Source organism: Somniosus microcephalus, unplaced genomic scaffold, assembly GCF_052327205.1.
Source record: "Somniosus microcephalus isolate GS21.2 unplaced genomic scaffold, FLI_Smic_1.0 unresolved_chr1, whole genome shotgun sequence".
Lineage (NCBI taxonomy): Eukaryota > Metazoa > Chordata > Chondrichthyes > Squaliformes > Somniosidae > Somniosus > Somniosus microcephalus.
Window position 1 is genome coordinate 93284684 of NW_028225179.1, and position 27067 is coordinate 93311750.

Below are 27067 nucleotides of genomic sequence, written 5' to 3' on the forward strand. Positions count from 1 at the left end.
TGACCCGATCCTTTAGAAACTTTATTATGGATCCCCTTAAGAAGTAGTAGAAGTACCTCATGCCAGTTAGTGTCCTGTTTGCTTAATACCTTTTGCAGGGCCAACTTGAATGTATGATTAATACTTTCCACAATCTCCAATGATTGTGGGTTGTGGGTCAAATGCCATTTCACTTCAATTCCAAGCAATTTCAGAGTGGCTTGCATTACCTGCCCTGTAAACTGACTTCCCTGATGTGACTATACTACGCAACGAAGACCCCATCTGGAATATACCTCCCTAACTAGGGTCTTGGCCATGCATATGGCTGCGGACGACTTGAACGGGAAGGCCTCTACCCACTTGGTAATCTTGCACCATCAATATTCATCTGGTCCCCTGCTTAAAAGGAAAAAGAAACAATCAATTGCGACTATCCTACCAGCCCAATGGATTGATTCGTCAATTCCTGATTCACTTCTGTCACTGTGGTGAATCATCCACTAAAATTAAAAACCTTCAATTTAATAATGCCCAGTATCATACAGCAAAAAAAATTGTCGTGTGGTGAATTAACAAAAACAGCTTTCAGTGGACAGGGTTAACTCATTTCCATATTTGTAAGAAGGCGGGGCAAATTGTCAAATGCACGCAATTTCGTCACTTCACGTAATTTAAATACACTTTACCGATCGTAAAAAACAGTTGGGTTTTCACAATTTAATAGGTTAGTTTAAAACACAATTTTATAGTAAATTTAAAGCTCGTCAATAAAAAACTGTTACTTTTGCAAAATCTTTGCGTCTTTAAAACTTGCAAAGATTCTGATCAATTCAATTTAGCAGGTACAAACATCAGACATCATAAATATTTTGTTAAGCAACTCCACACACAATAGCATATCATTGTTCTTGCCTTGGTCACACATATTTGAACTTGGTCAGAAATTTTTAAAATATCAATTATTGATGTGATAACCTCATGTCCGGAACTAGAGGCTTTCACACAATTTACATCAACAAGAATTTCACCATAAAAGTCTGGTTTAAACAGGTTATTTAACCTCAATAAGTCCACTTCAATTCATAGCAATATCATTAACTAAATAGTACCACTTGAAAAAGATTGAGGAGTTTCCCACAGACTGTAGCTTCGAAACATTCATTCAACTTTTTTTCAGGCATCACTACACTGAAAGTAGAAAAAGGGACAGAATCTTTCCTTTCCTCCTTTCTTTATTTCACCATAGGCTACTGGTCACCAACTTAGAAAGTGGGCCCCTTGGAATTGCAATAGTCAGATTAAGAAGAAAGTGCTTTGTAAACGTTCAAATTGATTTAAAATAAAATCAAAGAATATCTATTTTTATGTAGTCCAAATAAAACAAAATATTTTCAAAAGTTCCAGTTCATTTTCTATCAGACTCGATCAGAAAACATGGTAATCGTAACTTCAAGGCTGAAGATTATCTTTTGTAAAACAAACTGCCTCTGATTTATAGTTTGCTGTCTCAGCCTTCCCCGTAAAAATATTTCTACAGCAGTGCCTTTAACTTAAATGCAAATCACAAAGTTTCTCCCACCTCTAAGTGCACAATCTTAAATTTAAATTAACATATTTAACACGCTTAAAAAGTCCAACATCCAACAAAGGGTTAAACGGCTTTTAGCTCCATGCAAAGAAAAGTGGGTGGAGCTAAAACAAACACAGCACACTCTTTCTTTCAAAGACAGATTTTCAGACAAAAGAAATACTGTAACTCCTCAAAATTTATAGTCAGGAAAACTTCCACAGTTCATCACACAGATTCACACAAACTGAAATTCCAACGTACTTTAACGTTCCTTTCACTCAGCAAACCTTGTGCTTTATTTGTCTCGGCACAGAAGCTGATAGCTTCCATGTTGGTAAAACTATTAAGTTTCTCTTTTTTTACCTTATTTTAAATCGTCGTCTCAGCAGCTTTTCCAGGCTCCCCAAATCCTTCTTTTTTCCCTTCCTATGCTGAGTTTTCAGACTGGGTAGCCTGCAACTTAGAACTTTTTCACTCTTCATCTACCACTCTCTCTCTCCTGCACTTTCTGTTTCAACTCCAGTTTCTTAATCCATTTATTAGATTCAGTGTGGACCCCACGAGCAATCCGTTCTGCTAGAGCCTATTAATGAGTGACCTTAAATGCAACTTTCGTGTCCTCAGTGACATTTTCTGCCTGCTCTGCCCGCTGCATCTGTTTGGATAGTTCTTTTGACAAGACATCGCACTGATCCTGATTATTTATACATTGGCTTTTGTGGTATTGATTCTTATTACACCTCATCTCCGCCTGTTCCAACTTTTCCTCAAGCCTTTTCCTACTTTCCCTTTCTTCCTCTGATTCTTTCCTTAACTAGATATTTACCCTTTCATCAGATATAACCTGCCTCTTGTATGCCACTAATCAAACCGATGTCCTTACACTTGGCTGACACATGGCCATTGTGTCCACTGTTCAGCCTCCAATACTGGAAAATCACCATCAATAATGAACTGTACCCATCATTCTTTGAGGGCTACCTTCCCTGTCACATATGTCGTGACTAATTCATCCATCGTTTTTGCCATTGTTTGTTCTGAACAGGACAAAGTTTGGGCGCCAACATCTGTAGGACCTTCAGGTTGATTTTACATTCTGTCTGACAGTTGATCGTGGAACAGACAACTCGAAAAAAAGATTTTAGGGTAAACTATTCTTTACTTAAAATCAGTAAGAAGTTACAAGGAAGCACACAAAATATTACATGACAAACCGTAATTTATCCTTTACATATTACAAGTAAGCATGCATGGATCATATAGTAAAACATCTCGTACTCAAGTTATTTACTTACTACAAGTAAACAAGCACGGATCTAAATATTACATATAGCAAAACCACCCACACTTAAGTCATTTACTTATTACAAGTAAGCACAGACGAATTGAAACATTTATTTTAAGCTCAAGTGATCATAAACAATCACATACCTACGCACACCAGTGAGTGGTCGGCTCAGCCGTGACTAGACGCATGACTTTGACTGGCAACTGACCAAATTGACCTCCACTGCAGCCTGGACTGTCTTTTAGTAGGGCATTTTAATACCAAAAACTTGGCAATTCGCCCACAGCATTCATGTCTCGAAGTGTGTGAATAGCGTTGTTTACTCTCTCTCACTTTTCTTTCTGTATTGGTGCTTGGTGAACCAAGGCCTGAAGAAGTCCTTGTTTTTGCACCTGAGGTTGACTCCTTGTTCTCATAGAATTTTCAAGGTCTTATCTATTGCAGAAAAACAACAGACTGCAAGCACATAATTTATTTTAGAAATGTTTAGCCAAGTAGTCTCTTGTGGTCAAAGCCTGTTAGTACATTAAATTTCTTCAATTTAGATTCAGTCAATTTTACCATGAACGATGGATTTTTACAAGTCATTGCAGCATTGAGAAATATGCAGAAATTCTCTGTGCTTAGGAGATTCTTGAGCACCAGTAACGCAGGCTATCCAGTCACTTGAAAATTACATGTGGATCAATAGGGGCATGAATTCTCCTCTGAATCTCACACAGAAGCCTTGGGCTTCCCCATACCTGGCCTCCCCCACTTCCTGAACATGCCTCCTGTCCATCCACTTACCTTGTGCCAGGAACCGGCTCCTTGAAGGCCCCAGGCTGCACCCTCCTGACACCCGACTTTACTGGCCTGACAGCACCTTACAACAGATTTCCATGGCATACAGCAGGAAGGTAGAGTTAAGGTAGAAGATCAGCCATGATCTTAAAGATGGGCTGAATGGACTACTCCTGCTCCTATTTCTGCTCTTCTTTCCGGCTGCAAGTTCTGCAGGCGGAAGTCTAATCATTCCTAGCCGTTAAAATTGGTGGAGTTTGCCCACTGCTTCTCCCAAACACGCGCGCCATTCACTCTCCCACCCTAGAATTAAAATACTTCCTACAAGAGATGTCATTTTCCGCTTCTGCTCGGCCCAACCATTACTTACTCTGTCATATGTGTCCAGCATTTCAGATCCCCAGTCAGAACGAGACTTATGAAAAACCTGAGACGTGATGTGTGTCATTGAAATCTTCATGCAACAGTGAATCACTTGGATTCAACAAAGCGAAAGGACGACAGACTTCACAGTTTACGAGATATTGTTTTAATGTCTAAATATTGGCTCCTTCCAATGATAGATGTTTTAATTGTTCCCCAATCAGAGACGTTGAATCCACCGATCATCAATCCATGTGCATTAACATTCCAACCAGGCTGTCTTTTCAACACACAAATGGTTTCATTTCTGCTTAATTTATTTACAAACAAAGGCACGGACAAAGAAAAAGAAAATCCAATAGAGATTATATGACGTATATTTTTACACAGACTGATGGTGTGCACAGTTAACGTCATCACTACAATAGGAAAAATGGAATTGAATGAAATTTCATGATCACGTATGGATAAGCATTTTAGAGGGTTTATTGAAATGACATTCGAGTGGGCAAACTGCCCAGATAACTGTTAATCCCTCTTTAACCTCCACACAAGGTCTGTTAATACCTCCAGAAATATAAAATATCTGCATTTCTGCAAGGCTGCTCAGCTGTATACAAGTAACTATATCACTTTCTGTGTGTATCTGAATGTTCTTCAATCGCAACTTTAGCATTGAGGTCTATTAATATAAATTATAAATCGCATTAATTAGAACAGCTAGGGAAATTTATTAATGCAACTAAGTTCTAGAGACAGCAATCCATCATAAGTATGCATATGTATTTCCTGAAATGCCTCAAATTTCCCCTTGACATTCAATGGCATTTCCATCACTGAATCCCCCACTATCAACATCCTGGGGGTTACGATTGATCAGAAACTGAACTGGACCAGACATATAAATACTGTGGCTACAAGAGCAGGCCAGAGGCTGGGAACTCTGCGGCGAGTGTCTCACCTCCTGACTCCCCAAAGCCTTTCCACCAGTCAGGAGTATGATGGAATACTCTCCACATGCCTGGATGAGTGCAGCTCCAACAACACTCAAGAAGCTCGACACCATTCAGGATAAAGCAGCCCGCTTGATTGGCACTCCATCCACCACCTTCAACATTCACTCCCTCCACCACCGGTGCACTGTGGCTGCAGTGTGTACCATCTACAAGATGCACTGCAGCAACTCGCCAAAGCTCCTTCGACACCTCCTTCCAAACCCGCGACCTCTTCCACTTAGAAGGACAAGGGCAGCAGACGCATGGGAACATCACCACCTACAAGTTCCCCTCCAAACCACAAACCACCCTGACTTGGACCTGTATCGTCGTTCCTTCACTGTCACTGGGCCAAAATCCTGGAACTCCCTTCCTAACAGCATTGTGGGTGTACCTACACCATATTGACTGCAGCGGTTCAAGAAGGTGGCTCACCACCATCTTCTCAAGGGCAATGAGGGATGGCTACTAAATATACGCCTAGCCAGCCAGCGACGCCCACATCCCATCAATGAATAAAATAAATAAATACATATATAAATGTATTGCAATAATCTGTAAATGAATATCCTCGAATTAAGGAGTGTTTTATCATGACTGAAGGAATGGAGATGTCGAAATATTTTTTTTGGAACGTATGATGTTAATAATATTCTAGAATCCTTATCCTTTCAGCTGACAAAATCATTGCAAAATATCTCTGATCAGCAGCAGTGAATATGACTCGCCTCATTTTGTTTGTTCAAATGACTGTAACTAATGCCAATCATTATGCACTGCTCATGTGTCGCTTGAGGTTTCTCTCAGGTATAATTAAGAGCTTGTTTTGAAAGCAGAAGTTCTGCGAGTCCACAGCATTAACTGGCAACGTCGCTTCTCTCCGAATATGGGACAGCCGGTGATCATACAGATAAAAAATATTTATTATCCTATTCTTGCAATAGTTGGACTTCCTGGTAAGATGCTTATAATACTTAACAGTGCTTCGCTGTGTCACTATTCCTGCTGTCAGAGTAATGATATTATCTGTTTGCTTTGATGTGTTTTATTTGCAGACACTGATTATCGAAATCAAAGAAATAACTGAAAATGATCCAAGTTTCTGTCATATTGTTAATGTAACAACCTGAGAAGAAGCACAGTTTACTCTGACTATTAAAATTCAGCCAATTTTTGGAAATTCCTTGTCCTTGATAGACAGTCTTGTAGTTCTGTGTCAAGTCTAAGTATTAGTATCGGATCGAGTAGCCAAAACAATAATTCAGAAAGGGATTCCCGGAGGCTGCTCTAGAAAAGGCAAATGATACTTTTGTTATATGTATGTGAATCCAAGAGCAATAGAACAGATACTCCTGCACCCACAATAAATGTTGGTGTATTGTGGCCTCCGTGGGATTGAATCCCACTCATAGACTGAACCGGCTGCCAGGTCAGCAGCGGCGCTGACTGATTCCTCGCATGCAGCTGGCCATCAGCGTGTAAACAAGGCTGAAAGCCGACCCTCAGACACTGAAATTGATATTCCTCAGCACCGTTTGACGGGCTGGGAGGGAATGGGCAGCACATTTTACACCCAGTCTGATGTTCGTTATGAATGCGGTCAGTGGAAGGGAAATCGGGTTCATTGTACAGCAGACTGCCTGTGCGCTATCAACTCATTTCACGCTACTGGTGAAGACGAATTGCACCGCTAACTCTGGCATGTCTTTTGTCCCGAACCCATTTTGGGTGCAACTCGAATTGTCCATTCATTTTGAGTCAAAATGGTGGAGTGCAGAGCGGTGCGGAGGAAGTCAATGGAATTGGAATTTGTGCAAAACGGTCCGCAAATTCGCTATCGCCAGTTTTACGCCACTGCCCAAGAGCAATGTCACATCCATGTTCAATATAATTCCAAGTTGCGACAGGAGCAATGAGTATTAACACTGCTGCTGACTATCGAAATCCGTGGGCATATGTGTTGGTGCCAGGCCCGGTCACTGGTCGCTTGTTACTACTCAGCAATAGAGCTTATACAGCAACCTGATGTGCTTCATTCTGAAACAGTGCGATATATTATGTTGCTTCAAGCTGAAGTCAGTTAGAGTTCTGAGGCTGCAAAGCAAAATGAGACAAGTGTTACTAAAGCACGTCCAGATACTGCTGTGCTGTTGTAATTCTAAATTCAAATGTTGATATCTCCGGTAATCTTGGGATCGATTTTAGACTTTACATCCGGGGTGCTCTTCATCACCTGGGCCAAGCACAAAATTCCAAATCCTCCACGGAGCAAAGGCTTCCCCAAAAACAGCAGATTGTCCTCCATTACTTTCAATGGAAGAAAATTGGGCGGGTTCTGTTAAAGCCTATGGTCAGAGCTGACAGATTTTTAATTCTACACATAAGGACTGCAATCTATCCCAATTTACTAGGCATGGTAGAAGTAGAGTGACTGAAATAAAATTTAATAGGTCAGCTCCCGAAATCCCACCACGGCTTCGATAAAAGTTCTTTGTGATCTGGGAGAAACATTATAAAGTGTTGAACTTACCACAGGAGATTGACAGATCCGTTAGCAGTAATTGTATTCAATGGTGCTGCTGCAGACTCTAAACCCCTGATGCAGGGGTCATTTCCACCATCAACAATGGGATGAAGGTCGGGCGGGCTTCACATTATCCTCCAGGTGGTAAAGGTGAAAATTACCGTCTTTACTGGTCCTCTCATTCGTTTCGATAAACCAAGAGATAAATGATTCAAATCAATAATAGACCTCAATTTATCTGTTGGTAGTTTTTTTTCAAAAATGTTTATTATTTACAATAACTGGAGGAAAGAGTAATACGGCATCACACATCAAGCACAGATGGACGATAGATAAACTGGGATATGTTAATTATATAAGATGTCCATCAAGTCACAAGGATTTCCAATGCTATGTTTATACAGTTAAAGTGCCCAAAGTTTACGGTTCCACCCTTGACAGAGATTTGGATCTGAGACAAGAGCTATTGCTTTTTACATTAGTCCCCTCAAATGGGGAACAATAATTATTTTGTCGGAAATTGATGGACCTGAAACGTCAACTCTCTCTCTCTCCACAGCAGCATTTTCTCCTTTTATTCCAGATATCCGGGATCCTCAAATTTTGCTTATGGCAATAATTACACTTGGATTCTAATGTACAGCTTAAAATATATTTAGAATAATTGTTGAGAAATTATTTAAGGAGAGTTTCTCATGTAGCAGCAGCTCTCTGTGGGTAGAAATTCTTGGGCGGAATGTCACGGGCTGCCTGTTATCACCCCTCCCGATATTCAGCTCCATTGGTATAAGAAAATGGACATCGAGCGGGCAGATAAAGGGAGGCCTGCGAATTACCACCCAAGACAATTCTGGTCCTGTTTGCAAAGCACAGTCGTTGTTTCCTTAGCCCAACTTGATATTAATAGCTATTGCACTTTATTAAGAAACTAAATTTCAAATGCGCTTTAAACGTTTGCATCTGAGTCAAACCAGCGTCCACATTTCTAAGAATAATTAATATATCATACAATTCACTCAGCCCATCCTCAGTCCCCACGTATCGCTGGTCATTTAACCGGTTACTTTGATTTGTAAGCGATTCGAGTGGTACATAGTTGGGACACAATCCATAATGAAATGTTTGTCATTATATTGTGCACATGAAAAAATGTATCACTGAGAAATGTCCTTAGCTCGTTATTGGCTGAGGAAAAGCAACTGCTTCCAGAATGCTAAACGAAACAATATTGCAATCAGAATCGTATTATCACACTGAATCATACAATGCATTATAATTGAGGATATTTGAAATGAGATACTGGGTGCATTTTCAATTGAACGCTTTGCTTCAGTCTGGTTTTGCGGTGCACCTGCCTGCTGTTATCTGTTAGTGGATTCGCAACACCGATTTACACCAGGAAAGACAGATGGAAAGCTACCCCATGATGTGTATGGAAGGACAGGGATAAGCAAATCAGCCGGCCTTTTGGATTTTTTGAACATAGCCGGAACTTCCTTTCTGTTGAAGTGAATGGAAATGAAAATTGGGCGGATTCAATTGTGGCCGCCAATCAGAAAAGCCCATGTTCGGTCCAGTGAAAAGTTGAAAATCCAACCAGGTCATTCATTGAAGCATTGTTTCATTTTTGAAGTAACTCAGAATAAGTTAGCGACGTGTATGCATAAAGAAATGCATCATTGTATAATAACTTGGCTCATCTGATCGATTGGAGGAGATAAAGAGAGAGAGAGAGATTTGAATGATACGAAAATATTCCATGAATTTCATACAAAGAATTCTCGACTGTTGATTCCCTCAGAGTAAGAAGAGTTATTAATTTAATTCCCTCTTTTTTGCAGCTAATTTGGTGACAATTGTCATTCTCTCCCGTGGAAAGTGCGGTCTCTCCAAATGCATCACCCGTTATCTGGTGGCCATGGCAGCAGCTGATCTAATGGCCCTGATATTTAATGTAATTCTATATCAGATTAACGATGTTTATTTCCCATATTCATTCCTGAACTATACTCCGATTTGTAGTTTCAATATCGCCCTGATTTACGTTTCCATTGATTGCTCTGTCTGGCTAACGGTGGCTTTTACCTTCGATCGATTTGTCGTTATCTGTTACCAAAAGCTTCGATCAAAATATTGCACCGAAAAAACAGCAGCTGTGGTGATTGCAGTGGTGTGTTCCTTAAGCATGTTAGAAAATGTTCCAATCTACTTCATACTTGAACCTCGGGAAATAATTGACAATGAACCATGGTCCTGCTATGTAAAGTCAAGCTTCTACACCTTAGCCATATGGGTAGCATTTCTGTGGTTTGAAACCATTTTAACCCCATTTGCACCATTTGTGTTGATCTTGCTGCTCAATGCCCTGACCATCAGGCACATTGTACTGGCCAATAGAGTGAGGAGTGGTCTTCGAGGAAACAACAAGGTTCAGAATCACACTGATCCAGAGATGGAGACTCGAAGGAAATCCATTATGTTACTGCTCGCTATATCGGGAAATTTTATACTATTATGGATGGTAAATTTCATAATTTATCTATGTGTGCAATTTACAGATACTCAGTTTTTAGAAGCAAATTACAACGACTCTTTCACCATTGCGGAACAATCCGGCTATATGCTTATGTCTTTGAGTTATTGCACAAACACGTTTATTTATGCAGTGTCCCAGAGCAAATTCAGAGAGGAATTAAACTGTGTAATTAAGCACCCCCTGGCTGTCATTACTAATGTAATCAAATAAGTTAAATGGCTTGACAGAACTAAAATGCAATTCCATGAATCGGAAGCGAGCAGAAATTGTTCAACTGACATCTACAAACAGGAATCTCTAAAGGAAATGGAAGCTTCCATCTGTTCCCCAAATTCGATGTCATATTGTAGGAGATGAAAGGTTTTTGGGGTATTATTTACTTTTGCTGATAATGTAAGACAGGCGATATCGGATTGCAAAACACACACAAGATTTTTTCAGATCCGAAATAAAATCAATTAGACAAACATATCTGTTGTTTTCACTGATCTAAACCCAACACTTCTTTCATTAACATAGCCCACAACCCCTAACCCCGTCAGTAACACATGTTGAAGCAGCCAGCTACTTTCATCAATGTATTAATTTTGTAAATGATCCCACTTGCGTTTGATTCTTACAGTGAATAGGTCCTGCTGATCCTGCCCTTTATTCCCAAGTTGCGAATTTAACACTTGATTTCACAATTTTTATTAACAATTTAGACATTGGAATCATAAGCACAATTACTAAATTTGCAGAGGGCACCAAATTGGCGGGAGTAGGTGGGTTTGGTGGAGAGAAGGTAGCCATTACTGTGTGGAACTGCAATATAATACAAGAAGACATTTACCAATTTGCAGAATTGCCATTCATTTGGCAAATTAATTTTAACAAATGTAAGTTTGAGGTATTGGCCCAGAAATTCGGGTCGAGAATTCCTGCGGGCGCAAGCCCCTGACTTGCACTTACATAGCGCACCTGCCATTGTACTGTGGGATGGCGTGGGATTCCGATCCTGGGCCTCCTCCAGCTGCCGGTGTGCAGCACTCCGTGTATCCCAGGGGCACAGTTAGTTTGCAGCATCCCCTGCGATCACGTGGGCCATGGGGAGCGAATCAGAAGAGGGAAACTCCATTCATAGATTTGACAGGAAGACCTGTCAAATTTATGAATAGTTTTCGGCCCCAAAATCTAAGTAAATGTTCAAAGAAACTAAAAAAAAATCACATTTAATAATAACTATAAATTACAAAAATTTACTATTTTAAACAAAAATTTAAATTTTTGAAAAAACAATTGAAGTTTTTAACGGGGCTATAAATAAACTTACCTTTCTTTAAAGTGTGCAAAAATGATAAACCTGTGGAAAGAATGTTTCCGTTTTACTTAATTCACCTCTTACCTTCATAAAAGCAGGCCTTGCGCCTGCTTTTCTCACACACAGCTGCTAGGGACTTAGCCGCACAGAGAAACCTGTAAAAAAAGAGGAACTTCCAGGTCTACGCGTTGACTCTACAGCGCTCATGTTTGACTCGTGAACCCCTTCCTTCAAGGGAATTGAAGTTCCGGTTTCCAACGCATGCGCAGTGCATGCGCAAAACGTACTCACCCGTGGGGACCCGAAATTGTGGGCCATTACATTTTGGTTAGAAGAATTAGCAGCTACATATTATTTGGAAAATAATAATCTAAATGGGGTAGGGGAGCAAAGGGATCTGGGGATACAAATGCACAAGCCATTAAGAGTTGCGGCACAGGTCAATAAGGCCATAACAAAATCAAACCAATCACTAGGTTTTATTTCTAGGGGGATGGAGTTGAAAACTGGAGAACTTACGCGCAACTTGTTTCGAACCATGATTAGACCACACCTGGAGTGCTGTGTATAGTTTTGGTCGTCATGGTATATAAAAGGATATGGGGCATTGGAGAGGGTGGAAAGAAAAAAATTACTTGGATGATGCCAGAACCGCGAGGATATACAGATCAGGAAAGGATGAACAGGCTGCATCTCCTTTCTCTTGAAACGAGAAGCACGAGGACTTACATAATAGAGGTCTTTGAAATTATGAAATGTTTTGATACAGTAGCTATGGAGAGTTACCACTTGTGGAGAAAAATAAAGGCCGTCACCAAGAAATATACAAAGGAATTCAGAAGTAACTTCTTTAGCCAGAAAGTGGTGAGAATAAGGAACTCGCTATCACTGGAATTACTGGAGGTGAATAGTATAGGTGCATTTTAGGGAAAGCTAGCTAAGCAAATGAGGGAGAAGGATATAGATGGTGATGCTGATGCATGTAAGTGGGGCAGGATGAGATGAGGCTCGAGTGGAGCATTAACGCTGACATGGACTGGTCGGACTGAATAACCTATTATGCGCTGTTTACTCTATGTAATTCTATGTAAACCGCGAGTTCAGATCTCCAGTCAGCACGAAAGACAAGGCGAAGCTTAGACTTGTTGTTACTGTACAAATTAATCCGTCATCAGAAATTACCTTGAAGTCAACAAAATGGGAGGAAAACCGACCCCAAGCTATTGAGGCAATGCTAAATGTACTGGTTCCTTCCACTAAAAGTTGCCTGAAGGGATCCACAATTAGAGAGCGTAAAACCACCAACTACATTCGTTCTCAGTCCATATGCATTCGCTTCACAACTAGGCTGATCACTTCACTAAACATCATTTCCCCCTTATAATTATTTCCAAACAAAGGCACAATCGAAGCAAACAAACCCCGTCAGATTCGCTGTTTCTTTTTTCTCAGACTGACAGATCCGCTCAGTTCACGTCATCACTGTCATGTCATCAATGGAATTCTGAATGATGCTGTTTGCTCAATCAATGTATAAGTCATATCACCCGTCCTATTTCAAATCAAGCAACTTAAAACACATAAATGTCTCATTTTGTTAGAGAATCACGGAAGCACATCCATCCAACTTTCCCAACATGCACACTGTATGAGGGGCCGCTAATATGAATTAGGAGATGGAAGCAGAGTCAATCCCAAAATAATGGAAGGGTTCTGAGGCGAATTGCAAAGGCTGAAATCGCTGTCCTAACAGGGATCAGCGACCACAGTTACAAGTAAGGTTGTACATTTCGGGAAAATATTTGGATAGGACTTTTGGAAAGATAATGCAAATAGCATTCAAGCAGCATTAAGTGGGCAATCTAACTTTCATATACAAAACTGGCAGCTTTTCCCACCACCCCGCCTCCCCAGCCGCTCCCATCCAATCCCAGAACCTGCTGCTGTGACAATCGTAATCCCTTTAGGGAACAATCTGACGGTACGTCATAATTTTAATATAAATAGAAACATAGAACATAGAAGATAGGAGCAGGAGTAGGCCATTCGGCCCCTCGAGCCTGTTCTGTCACTTAATCAGATCATGGCTGATCATCCAAATTCAGTACCCTGTCCCTGCTTCCTCCCCATATCCCTTGATCCCCTCAGACTTAAGAAATATATCTAACTCTTTCTTGAATATAATTAATGAATTGGCCTCAACGGCCTTCTGTGGCAGAGAATTCCACAGGTTCACCACACTCTGGGTGAAGAAATTCCTCCTCATCTCAGTCCTAAATGGCTTACCCCTTATCCTTAGACTGTGAACCCTGGTTGTGGACTCACCTGCCATCGGGAACATCCTTCCTGCATCTAGTCTGTCTAGTCCTGTTAGAATTTTATAAGTTTCAATGAGATCCCCTCATATTCTTCGAAACTCTAGCGAATACAAACCCAATCGACCCAATCTCTCACCATACGTCATTCCTGCCATTCCAGTTATCAGTCTCGTGAATCCTCACTGCACTCCCTCCATGGCAAGAACATCCTTCCTCAGATAAGGCGACCAAAACTACACACAATACTCAAAGTGTTTTTTCACCAAGGCCTTGTACAACTTCAGCAAGACATCCTTGCTCCTGTACTCGAATCCTCTCGCTATGAAGGCCCACATATTTTGCCTTCTTAACCGCCTGCTGCACCTTCATGTTTACCTTCAGCAACTGGTGCACAAGGACACCCACGTCACGTTGCACTTCCCCTTTTCCCAATCTATTGCCGTTCAGATAATAATCTGCCTTCTTGTTTTTGCCACCAATGTGGATAACCTCGCAATTATTCACATTATCCTGCATCTGCCATGCATCGGCCCAATTACCCAATCTGTCCAAATTATACTGGAGTTTCTCTGCATCCACCACACAGCACACACGCCCACCCAGCTTTGTGCTGTCTGCAAACTTGGAGATATTACATCTAGGTCCCTCATCTAGATCATTAATATATATTGTGAATAATTGGGTTCCCACCAACGATCCCTGCGGTACCCCACTAGTCACAGCAAAATTCTTCATTGTCTGAATGGTGAAATATTGAAAAAGGTGATGGACATTAGGGGAATGTGCCATATATCTAAGATAACTGAGTTTCAGGCAGGTCCACTTGCCATTGACCCGTGGGGCATAACCGTGTTCCGCTCCCAATTCCGACTACACCGTCGGCCTGAAGTCTCCAAAGCCTTAGAATCTGACGGCCATGATCTCCCATAGTGCTTCCAAACAGTTACTGAGGTGGTTATCCACTATTATCTTACTCACACCTGGTATATATCAGTCCAGACCCTGTCACTTTCCCCAGCTCCCAACGCCTGTTATTGCTGAAATCCAACTTCTCAGCATATCCACAGGGCTGCTCGGCTGTATACAATTGACTATATCAGGTTCTGTGTGTATCGGTAAACGTTCTTTGATCTAACGGGCACCACGGACCCTCCTTATATTGATATAATATGGAAAATAAGTTTAAAAATAAAAATTATGATGCACCTATAATGTATATGGTGCTAATTTACCGTTAATGCAGTAAATCTCCGGGGTGATGCCTATTTGTGACAAAGAAGGTGATATATGCTTTGAGGTGCAGGGCAAGGCTAGTATATTCAATGGGTATTTTTATCAGTGCTTACTAAGGAGGGGGATGCTGACAAAATATCGGTAGAATTGGAAAAGGTAGGAGCAATGGAAGGGGTAAAAAATGATAGAAAGGATGTGCTAGAATGACTTGGTATCCTTAGAGTGGATTAGTCGCCTGGTCAGGTTGCTTGCATCCCAGGTTGCTAAGGGAATTGGGGGAGGAGATAGCAGAAGGGTTTGCCATAATTTTCCTATCTTCCCTAGGTGCGGGTGAAGTGCTTGAGGATTTGAAAGAGACAAATGTGACACAATTGTACAAGAAAGCGTGTAAGGAAAATGCTACTAACTACAGGTCGGTCAGTTTAACATCAGTGGTGGGTAAAGTTTTAGAAACAATAATCAAGGATAAAATTAACTGGCGCTTGGAGAGGTTTAAGCTAATTAAGGCTGGCCAACACGGTTTTGTAAAAGGCAGATCGATCTTGACTAATGTAATTTAATTTTTTGATGAAGTAACATGGAGGATTGATGAAGGGAATGCAATGGATGATGTCTACTTTGAATTTAGAAATGCTTCTGAAAACGTACCACATAGAAGGCTATTTAACAAAATTGAGGCTCATGGAATATTGGGTCAGTGGCAGCCTGAATAATGAATTGGTTTAAGGGCAGAAAGCTGTGAGTTGTGGTAAATAGCTGCTTTTCAGACTGGAGGATGGTAGGCAGTGGTGTACCCCAAGGGTCAGTGCTGGGGCCACTGCTTTTTTTGATATATATAAATGACCTGGATATTGGAATACAGAGTAGAATATCTAAAGTTGCCAATGACACCAAACTTGGGGGTGTGGAAAACAGTGATGATGATACCAATTGACTGCAACAGGACTTAGAAAGGCTAGGAGAATGGGCAGACAAGTGGCAGGTGGAATTTTATACCGAGAAGTGTGATGTAATGCATATTGGCAGAAGGAACCGGGAGAGGCAATATACACATAATGGCACAGAATTAAAGACTGTGCAGGGACAGAGGGACCTGGGAGATAATGTGCATATGTCCCTGAAGGTGGCGGGGCATATTGAGAGAGTGGTTAGCAAAGCATATCGGATCTTGGGCTTCAGAGGTAGAGAATTGAGTACAGATGTAGATCATTTTTGCTGAAGCTTTATAAAGCGCTGTTTAGGCCACAACTGGAGTGTTGCATCCTATCTGGTCACCACGCTTTAGGAAGGATGTGAAGGCACTTGAATGGGTGCTGAGGAGATTTACCGGAATGGTTCCGGAGATGGAGGATCTTAGCTACAAGGACAGGTTAGAGAAGCTGGATTTATTTTCATTCCAGCAAAGGAGGATTAGGGTTCATTTGATCGAGATGTACAAGATTATTACGAGTTTGGATAGGCTAGACGGTGAAAGGCTCTTCCCACTGGTTGGTGCTAAAAGGATTAGGAACACAGATTTTAGGTTCTGGGCAAGTGATACAGTGGGGAAGTGAAGAAATACTTTTGTAATGCAGCGAGTGGTGAGAGCCTGGAACTCGCTGCCGATGATAGTGGTGGAAGCGGAGACACTCAATGCTTTCAAGGGGTGACTGGATAGGCACTTGAGGGAAATAAACTTACAGGGCTATGGCGATAAAGGGCAGGAATGTGACTGACTGGATGGCTCTACAGTGAGCCGGCACGGGCTCAATGGGCCGAATGGACTCCTTCTGTGCCGTTATGACTCTGTTTCTATGACTCTAATGCGCAGTTGTTTCATCAAAAGCATTCCATGAACCTAAAATGGAATGTCCTCAACTTCAGGAGTCTGTACTTTTACAGTAAAATATATTACCCGGATCAGTAGGAACAAATAAAGCTCGGCTTGATCTGTTTGTTCAAATGACTTTAACTGATGCTGAATGTGCAATGCTCTTTTATCACTTGAGCTTTCTCTCAGGGCTCAATAGGAGCTCATTTTGAAAGCAGAATATCTGTGTGTCCATAACACTGAGAGAGAGCGTCGCTTCACTCCTTAAATAGGACAGTCGGTAATAATCATACAGATAGAAAGCATATATTACCGTATTCTTCCAAAAGTTGGTGTTCAGAGTAAGCCACATATATTCAGTTAATGTTGACCTTTAGCAGTATCTGACTGCATCACTGCTCCTGCTGTCAGTGTAATAATATTGGGCCTGAAGTTCTGATCGCAGGCATCCCGTGGACGGGAGCCACAGACCAGCAAATAAGATCCGCACCTACCTTCAGTCACTGCGTGCATGGAGAGTTGCGCTTTCATCCTGAGGACTACCGTGCAGCTTATGACGTCACGCCACCCAGGAGCGCAGCGTGAGTGGAGCCTCGGCCTCCGTTTGTAGGTGTGACCTGTCCACAAGACTTGTCAATTTTTGAAATAAAAACAGAGAATGCTGGAGATACTCGGCAGGTCAGGCAGCATCTGTGAAGAGAGAAACAGAGTTAATGTTTCAGGCCAATGACTTTTCGTCAGAACTGGAAGAAAGCAGGAAATGGAACAGATTTTTAGGAAAGTGTAGAGGCTGGAAAAGGGGAGAATGAAAGAAGAAAAGGGAAGGTCTGTGATAGTATAGAAGGCAGAAGAGGTTAAGAGACATTAAGAGATATTCAAGGCTAAACGTTTTGGTAATGGGACACGTTAAGAAACAAAGGATGGCTCTAGATGAAGTGTAAATTGCGCTGGCAGAATGAAAGGCAGCTGCCATGTGGGAGACAAGAAAAAAAAAGACAAAGAATGTCGATAATATATCTATCTATATATATATATATATATGTATGATAGGGACCGAGGTTATGATCTGAAATTGTTGAACCCTATGTTGAGTCCAGAAGGCTGTAATGTGCATAATCGAAAGATGAGGTGCTGTTCCTCGAGCTTATACTGAGCGTCCATTGGACAATGCAAGAGACCAAGGACAGTGATGTTTGAGTGTGAGTGGAGCGGTGAATTAAAGTGACAGGCGACCGGAAGCTCAGGGTCACCCTTACAGACTGAATGGAGGTTTCTGAAAAGTGGTCACCCAATCTGCATTTGGTCTCCCAATTGTCGAGGAGACCACAACTTGAGCAGCGAAAACAGGATATTAAATTGCAAGAAGTACAAGTACAACGCTGTTTCACCTGGAAGGGGTGTTTGGTGCCCTGGACAGTGGGAAGGGGGGAGGTATAAAGGCATGTGTTGCATCTCCTGCACTTGCACGGGAAGGGGCTGGACGAAGGGGAAGGGGTTTTGGGGGTGATAGAGCTGTGGACTACGGTGTCATGGAGGGAGCAGTCCCTAAGGCATGCTGAAAGTGGAGGTGGGGAGAAGATGCGTTTGGTGGTGGGATCACGCTGGAGGTGGCGAAAATGGTGGAGGGTGATCCGTTGAATGTGTAGGCTGGTGGGGTGAAAGGTGAGGACAAGTGGAACTCTGTCATGATTCCGGGAGGGAGGGGTAGGGGTGAGGGCAGAAGTGCGTGAGATAGAATGGACAGGGTCAAGGGCCGTGTCAACCATTGTAGGGGGGAATCCTCGGTTGAGGATAAAGGAAGACATGTCAGAAGCATTGGTATGGAAGGTGGCATCATCAGAGCAGATGCGGCAGAGACGGAGAAACTGGGATAATGGGATAGAGTCCTTACAGGAGACGGGGTAGGAAGAAGTGTAGTCCAGGTAGCTGTGGGAGTCAGTGGGCTTATAGTGAATATTTATCAATAACTTATCCCCTGAGATGGAGACGGCGAAGTCGAGGAAGTGAAGGGAGGAGTCGGAGATGATCCATGTGCAGGTGAGGGAAGGATGGAAATTGAAGCAAAATGAATGAAATTTTCTAGTTCACCGTTAGAGCAGGGGACGACACCAATACATTCATCAATGTACCGGAAAAAGTGGTGAGGGCGGGGACGTAAGTAGGACTGGAACAAAGATTATTCCACATATCTCACGAAAAGGCAGGCATTTCTAGGACCCATGCGGGTTCCCATAGCAACACCATTGATTTGCAGGAATTCAGTGTAGTCAAAGGATAAGTTGTTCATTGTGAGAACATGTTCAGCCACGCGGATGAGGGAGGTGGTGGATGGGGACTGGTTGTGCCTCTGTTTAAGGAAGAAGCGGAGTGCCCTCAGCCCATCCTGGTGGTGGGTGGATGTGTAGGGGGATTGTACACCCATAGTGAAAAGGAGACGGTTGGGGCCAGGAAATTGGAAACATTTAGAGAGGGGGAGGACGTCAGAAGAGTCACGGATGCAGGTGGGAAGATACTGGACCAGGGGAGAAAAATAGTATCGAGATAGGAAGACAGCTGCCATGTGGGGCAAGAACAGGCTGAAACAATGAATCTACCACGGCAGTCCTGCTTGTGGATCTTTAGAAGGAGGTAGAAGCGGGCTCTGCGGTGTTGGTGAACTATGAGGTTGGCGGACATGGGGGGAAGATCTCCAGAGGAGATGAGGTCAGTGACAATCTTGGAAACAGTGGCTTGATGTTCGGTGGTGTGGTCATGGTCCAGGCGGAGGTAGGATGAGGTTTCAGAAAGTTGGCGTTCAGCTTCCGCTAAATAGAGGACGGTTCGCCAAAGAACAACCGCATCACCCTTGTCAGCAGCTTTAATGATAATGTCGGGGTTGGATCTGAGAGATGGAGTGCTGCAAGTTTTAAAGCAATCTAAAGTGTTTTAAAACACTTGAAATAATTTTCATTAATTTTAATTAAACAGCAAAGTGAAATGGAAGGATCAAGCACAATGTGATGATGAAGAGAGCTCAGAATAATTGATATTTGCATAGAAATGTCAACTGTAAAATTTAACTTTGCTATTTTAAAACATGTTTATTTGCATAGCTGTTGTAAAGTGACTTAATTATCCAGGCATCTGAGCTAGTCGTATAAGACAATGGGCCGCATTTTCCTACCGGAGGCCTCCTGCGTGCGGAGGCCTCTGATCTGGAAACATCTACGAACATACCTGAGGGCTCCCAGAGCGACTACACTTCCGATCCTGGGTCTCTCCAAACACCAAGGCCTAGAAATTCAGTTGCGTTCGCCAGCCGTTAACGCCATAAGAGGAGTAGATCTCGAGCGCTAGGCACTTAGCGCCCGGGCGCAGACCGATCTGCGCCTACGCCCAACTTCAGTTGACATTTAACGCCGGCGCAAAGTGTTTGCGCGCGCTCAGCTGCGCGCGCAGCTTATGACGTCATTTCGTCGTGCAACGCCGTTTGTGTGCCCCAAACCGGAACTTCAGTGGCGCCCGTCCAATGTGGGCGTGGCGCTGTTAAGAACTGTGAGGTGGAATGCAGCAGAGGCCCTGCGGGCCTCGGGGAGCGCTAATTAAAGGGCACTTAGACTGAACTATAAAGGCCAGCCATTTTGCTGCAATGACTTTAGTGCTACGGATTTCTGGACAGAGACCAAGGAAGAGACCTTACTGATTTGGGCCAACATAGGAGAGGTATTTTTGGCTTCTGGCCAGAGCTTGGAAATTTGACTCATTGTGATTTCACTGTTTCCAAGTATATTATGGGGGCTGCATGGGGTTCCAACCCTCAGCTCCAGCATTATGTGCGAAGGGCTCACAGACGCTGTGTGAGAGGGGCAGCCATGCCTAGACGCAGAGGGGCCATCAGGCATCGGCAACGTAGGCCTTACCCACTCAGGGAATACCGCCAGCAGGTGTCCTATCTCACCATGACTGCTGCGCATTTTGTTAAGAGGCTGCGCTTCAGAAGGGAGGTGGTTGCAGAGATCTGCCAGCTGCTTCACAGAGATCTGCGTCCACAGCTTTTGAGCAGGACGTCTCTGTCGGTGGAAGTGAAGGTCACGGTGGCTCTGAACTTTTATGCAAGCGGCTCCTTCCAAGCTGCTGCTGGGGACATAGCGAACATCTCCCAGTTTGCCGTGCATCGCTGCATCTGGCAGGTCACCGATGCCCTTTTCACAAGGAGACACCAATTCATCTCCTTCCCCATGACCCTAGAGAGGCAGGAGCAGCGTGCAGTCGGATTTGCGAGGATCATCGACTTCCCCATGGTGCAGGGCGCCATTGACTGCACGCATGTGGCTATGCGGGAACCTATCGACAATGCGGAGGATTACCGCAACCGGAAAGGCTACCAATCCCTCAATGTACAGCTGGTGTGTGACCACAGGCAGCGCATCCTAGCTGTCAATGCCCGCTTTCCAGGCAGCAGCCACGATGCATTTATCCTGCGCCAGACTACTGTGGCTGACATGTTCCAGGCACAGCCTCCCCGAAGAGGATGGCTTATCGGGGACAAAGGCTATCCTTTGTGTACATGGCTCATGACCCCACTCCACGCGCCCAGGACCCCTGCTGAGGAGGCATACAACGAAAGCCATCAAGCCACAAGGAACATCATAGAGCAAACGATTGGCACCCTCAAGCAATGGTTCCGCTGCCTGGATCGTTCCGGCGGATCTCTACAGTATTCGCTGGATAGAGTCTCCCAGTTCATCCTCGTTTGCTGCATGCTGCACAACCTGGCTATCCGCAGGACACAGGCACTGCCACCTCACGTTCGACCACCATCTCAGGAGGACGAGCAGGAGGACCATGAGGAGGAGGAGGAGGAGGAGGAGGAGTACCAGCCCAGGAGGGAGCCACAAGGTCCAAGGGCCGTCCGTCGGCGGCTTATTGAACGACACTTCTAGGCCCCCTGTCAGGGAATGGCTTATGGCAATGAAGGCACATGAATGCAGCCGCTCCACAAGCCCTCAGCCGGTTAACGCAACAACCACTTTAAACATCACACATGGACAAGCTGAATAAATAAAAAGCTTTATTGAACAAACTCAGGGCCCTTCCCACATGAAACCCAAAAACAGACAAGACCCCCAAAAAACAGTCAAAAACATATCTCACTCCCACAACCTGGGGAGGAATAACAAAACTTGTCCATCCAAATGGCCTTCATCCTCGGCCTTACCAAGACAAACTCCCCCATACAGAACACAAACACCCCCATATAAAAAAACATTTGCCTTCATCTTCGGCCTTACCAAAATAAACCCCCCCCCATACAGAGCACAAACACCCCCATATAAAGAAACATTTGGCAACACACTCTACTTTGTGTGCCGAGAGGGCGAGTCCTTGTCCAGGCTTATCCCGCCCCTGGCCGACCTGCTGCTCCACTTCATCCTGGGCCCTGTGGGTGTTGCAAGGCTGGGGGAAGGCTCCTGAGGGGCACAATGCATGACGGCAGATGCTCTTGGGGGTCGGCCTAGACGAGCTCCGGCCCTGGAGGGGCCGGCTGCTGACTGCTGCAGCTGTGGCTGGGCAGCATCAGTCTCTCCAGCAGCTCGTTGCAGCTTTCCTGGGGGAGTGGCAGTGGCGGCTGCAGCAATGGGGGCAAGCTGGCTGATGCCAGGCGCTCGCTGGTCGCCAGAGACACTGGCAGTCGGCCGGGCTGGCACTGCAGCAAGCGCAGCAATCTGGTGAAGGCCAGACCGCCGTGCTGCAGCAGCACGGCGGGTGCCCTTGCGATGCATGCGTGACACAGCGAGTGTGGCAGCAGTCAGTGCCCGTACTGCCCTGGTCTGTGCCCGCATCAGACCAGCCAGTGACTGCACGGCACCACTCGTCAACTCTCCACTCGCTGCCTGTGCTGCCCTGAATTGGGACCGACTCACGTCAGTGATGCCCTGAATTCTGCCCGACTCACGTCCTGCGATGCCCCGAATTGTTCAAGACCCCTGGCCTGTGCTGCCGCGAGTTGTTCGAAACCCCTGGCCTGTGAGGCCCCGACATCGGCCACACTATGAGCCAGGGACTCAATGGCCTCAGGCAACCGTGCCACAACCCCCATAAACTCGGTGTGGCGACGATCCGAGTCCGCGGACATTTGATGAAGGAGGCGCACCTCCTGGGCGAGGACCGTCTCCTGACTGGAGGCCAGACTCTCCCTCTGGGGAGAAGGCTGCCGAGCTGCCCGACACTTCCCGCGTGGCTGGACGCCACTGGGCCCAGCAACTGCACTCCCCTGCAAAACTTCCCCCCTCTGGGGAGAAGGCCGCCGAGCTGTCCGACCCTTCCCGCGTGGCAGGATGCCACTGGGCACAGGAGCTACAATCCCCTGCTACACTTCCCCCCTCTGGGGAGAAGGCAGCCATGCTGCCCAACCCTTCCCGCGTGGCTGGACGCCACTGGGCACAGGAGCTACACACCCCTGCAACACTTCCCCCTGGCTCTCCTCCAGGCAAGATGTGTCCCCTCCATTGCCATCCCCGGGCGCGGATGAGGGTTCCCCCGATGTGCCGCATTCCTCTTGCTGCTCGTCGTCCTCCTCCTCCGAGGGACTGACACTCACAGCTTCAGGGACCTCCTCCTCACCAGCTGAAAGCAGGAAGGCACAAGAGTAGCTTTAGAGTGAGGACAGGGCATCAGCGAGGGAGGCATGAGTGGTGGCATTCTGCGCATTGGTCGGACAGTGGCAAAGGATGTAGATCTGAAGTGCAAGGGGAGCGAGAGAGGTCCAAACGGTCATGTCCTTACCATTGGGGCCCAGCACAGGGTCGGCATCTCCAATTGCAATGGGGCCAATCACCCGGGCACCCATGAGTCGACCCACGCACTCTACCAGGTCACTGAGCTCCTGGAACTGGGCACGGCCTCCCCCGGTGACAGTCCGGCTCTTCAGATTCTCGGCCAGCTTGGCCCGCAAGAGAAAGGACGGCTTCTAAGTACAGTGTGGTGCCCTGTTGTTGAGTGCACTGCCTCCCATGGTGGAATAGTTTGGCCAGTGTGGTGCCCTGTTGTTGTGTGCACTGCCTCCCATGGTGGAATAGCTTGGCCAGTGTGGTGCCCTGTTGTTGTTTGCACTGCCTCCCATGGTCGAATAGCTTGGCCAGTGTGTAAAGTGCAGAAAGTGCTATTGATGTTCATGCCAGTGCCATAGCTGCTGGAGGAGGGCTGGCCATTAGGCCTTTGAGGTCCCTTTGCCCATAATGTGAGGTGCACATGCAAGGATGAGGAGGACACTGGAAAGGGTACTCACCCTGACCAACCGAGTGAGGTCGTTAAACTTTTTCCGGCATTGGTCACCAGTCCTGGGGACATCGCTGTTGGCTGTGACCCCCTGGCCGATTTCCCTCCAGGCTCTCCTGTACAGCCTCTTGGGAGCCTTCTTGCCTCTGTCCAGGAACAAGATATCTCTTCTCTTCTCCAATGCCCTAACCAGCACCTTCAAATCATGGGCAGAGAAGCGCTGCACTCGCTCACGGGCCCTCTGCATCCTTGCTGGCGCTATTTCTCTCCAGCAGCAGTGTTTAGGCCTATCTGGAGGGCTGCAGTATCCAGGGCGTGGCAGCAGACCAAGTCGACCCTTCCCCCTTTAAGAGCTGGCCGGCGCCAGGGTGTCTGCTGTCAATCAAAACATGATCGCACCTGCGCTGCGCCTGGCCTCGGCGGTATCAGTCTGCACCGCCGGCTTAGCGCCTAAAGATAGGGGTGCAACGCCAGTTTTAGCGCTCGAGCAATCTCCTTGGCCAAAGCTACTGATTATCGGCGAAGTGGCCTCCACTTTCCGGCGGGCGCAAACTTTAGCGCCCGCCCGACTTTACCGCCCCAAAAGTGGCTATACTGAATTTCTAGGCCCAAGTGTGCAGAGACTACGTATCCCAGGGGCGCATGCGGTTCTCAAGCGTCCCTGGGATCACGTGCGCCAGGCCAGCCAATAGCAGAAGGGAATCTTACTTCATACACTTGAGAGAGAGACCTGTCAAATATATGAATGGAGTTCAATGAAAAAACATTGTAAAACTTTAAATAGATTTTAAAAGATCCATCACAATTTTAAAATTAGTTGAAATTACAATAAATTAAATATTTTGAACAAAAATTTTATTTTTTGAAGAAAGTATTTAAAGTTTTTTACGGGGCAAAAATTAAACTTACTTTTTTAAAGAATTTGAAGGCGATAAATGAATGAAAAACCTTTTTTGTACTTTTTCAACTCTTAATATGGTAAAAGCAGGCCTTACCAGGCTTAAGAATTCGAAGGGTTTTCAGCGGGCGGAGGGTCTCCAGAAAGCAGAACTATCCGCCTGCAGAGGCCCTTCACTGGAGCAGGCGTCTGATCTGTCAGGAGCATTTTTGACTGTCGGAAATGCTGTTTATCAGCGCATGCGCTGTGCATGCCTGAAACCGGCATTTCTGATGTCCCCAAGGGTGGGTACACAGCGCGTACCCACCCGTAGGGACCAGAATATGTGGGCCTTTGGCTTTTGAGCAGGTCTGGGACATAGATTGCATTTGTAAACATCTTATGTGTACTTCACAGATTTGAGGTGCGAAATTTCAAAAAGCAGCATTAGATCCACTTTCCAAAGCAGGTGGATGGCTGGGTTGGTGGTCTCTGCAGGAAAAACGGAAGAATCATTTTCATTTCTGTTTTCAACTTAGAGTTAAATGGCACCCTCAGGCACAGATGCGAGGGGGTATATCTCTCAATTCTTAAGTGTTTGATATTATTTAAATGTTTGCGTTTTATTATTTCTTGTAATTTATATTCGTGACTGATAGTGTATTTAATTATTTCGTTTCATATGTGTAGCCTTTCCTCACTTTAAAATGTTTTTCAACTTTTTTTAACAACCAATTGAACCTTATAACTGTTTAAAAGGTAGAAAATAGCTAGTTTACATCTTGAATATCTTTAATGCTCTAAGAAACCCAAAAGTCACTTTAATCCGTTTACATTTTTTTATCAAACAATTTATCTTTGCAAATGTTTACAAGGTAGAAAGTAGCTAGCAAACAATTTGTATTTAAAGACTTCGAATAACCAAACATTACATCAAAAGTCTTTGATGCTGCAATAAAAGTCCAGTGTTTCACTTTAAATTGTGTGTGTTCTTTTCTGGGCGAGGGGGAGGGGGAGGCACAAGGCGACACTCTCATCACCTCGTAAACGTGTTGGCTACTAACTGTTGCCTGGCAGCCTTGCTTTCAGCAGCACTTGGATTCTCCGAATCAGGCCAGGCCACAGGCACATTGGCTCGTCCTTGTCCTCCATTTCAGCAGGAAGTTCCTCTGCAGGGTTAAAGGTCAGCCCTTCCAGCAGGGCAAAGTACTGCAAAGCGCAACAGGCCTCCACAATCCTTTACTCTTTCAGAGGATAGTACTGCCAGGTCCCTCCTGACCTGTCCAGGCCTCGGAAGAGTGATTTCAGAAGCCCGATTGTCCTCTCCACCACTTGCCATGTAACACCCCTGAGCCTCATTATTCATACTGCGCTAAGATGTCATCAGCCACAGTTTTAGCGAGCCGCTCATGTCGCCCAACACCCATGCTGATCCTGGAGGCAATGTGTTGAGGGCACCATATAAGTCTGAGTGACGGAGGACGAAGGAATCATGAGCAATTCCCCAGTGATCTGCATTCACCTTTAGGAGCCTGAGTTGCACATCACAGACTATCATAACATTTAATGAATGAAACCCCGTCCTCTTGATGTATGTCACAGGTGCATCAATTGGTGACTTCAATGCAACATGAGTTCCATCGATGGGCCCAATCACTTTGGGGAAGCCAGCAATCCCATAAAATGCAAGGGCCCTCTCCTTTTGCTGCCGAGTGGACAAGTTGAAATCTATCAACACTGAAGCCCTACGGAAAATGGCAACTGTGACCTGGTGAATGCAGGCCCTCGCTGCATTCTGGGTGATGTTTGAAATGTCACCAGTGACGGATGAAATGGCCCACATGCAAAGAAGTGCAATGCTGTGGTTACCTTCATGGACACTGGCAAGGCAGTGCAGGTCTTCGAGAGTGTTTGAAGGTCGTCCTTTAACATGTCATCTCGTCGACCGATTGCCTCTTTACTAGAGCGCAGCCTCCACACACACAACTCCGCCGACAGCATTTCAAGTGTCAGCCTCTCCCTCTACACACTCTGCAGTGGATAGAAGTTCCACCTGGTCAGGCGACGGTGATGATTCCTTAGTCTTCTTTCCTGTTCCCTGGCGCTTTCGATTCTATGTGCCAGAATCAGGCAGAGCATCTGGGGAACATTCGCAAGAGGCATGTTTCTCCCTCAAAGGCTTCCTCTTTAAACAGATGAAGTACATGTAGGGAAAAAATGGAAAGAGTTGT

The 27067-nt window shown here is 44.9% G+C and overlaps 1 protein-coding gene and 1 pseudogene across 1 annotated transcript; one reads left to right on the plus strand and one right to left on the minus strand.

Annotated features, from left to right (window-relative positions):
• Positions 1-27067, minus strand: part of LOC147095598 (scavenger receptor cysteine-rich domain-containing protein DMBT1-like) — a 1107260-nt pseudogene that overhangs the window by 515020 nt on the left and 565173 nt on the right.
• LOC147095605 (uncharacterized) lies at positions 5868-10529 on the plus strand. Its single transcript, XM_085974709.1, has 2 exons — positions 5868-5937; positions 9347-10529. The coding sequence occupies exons 1-2, from the start codon at positions 5868-5870 to the stop codon at positions 10249-10251; spliced, it is 975 nt and encodes a 324-aa protein (XP_085830835.1). The 3' UTR covers positions 10252-10529.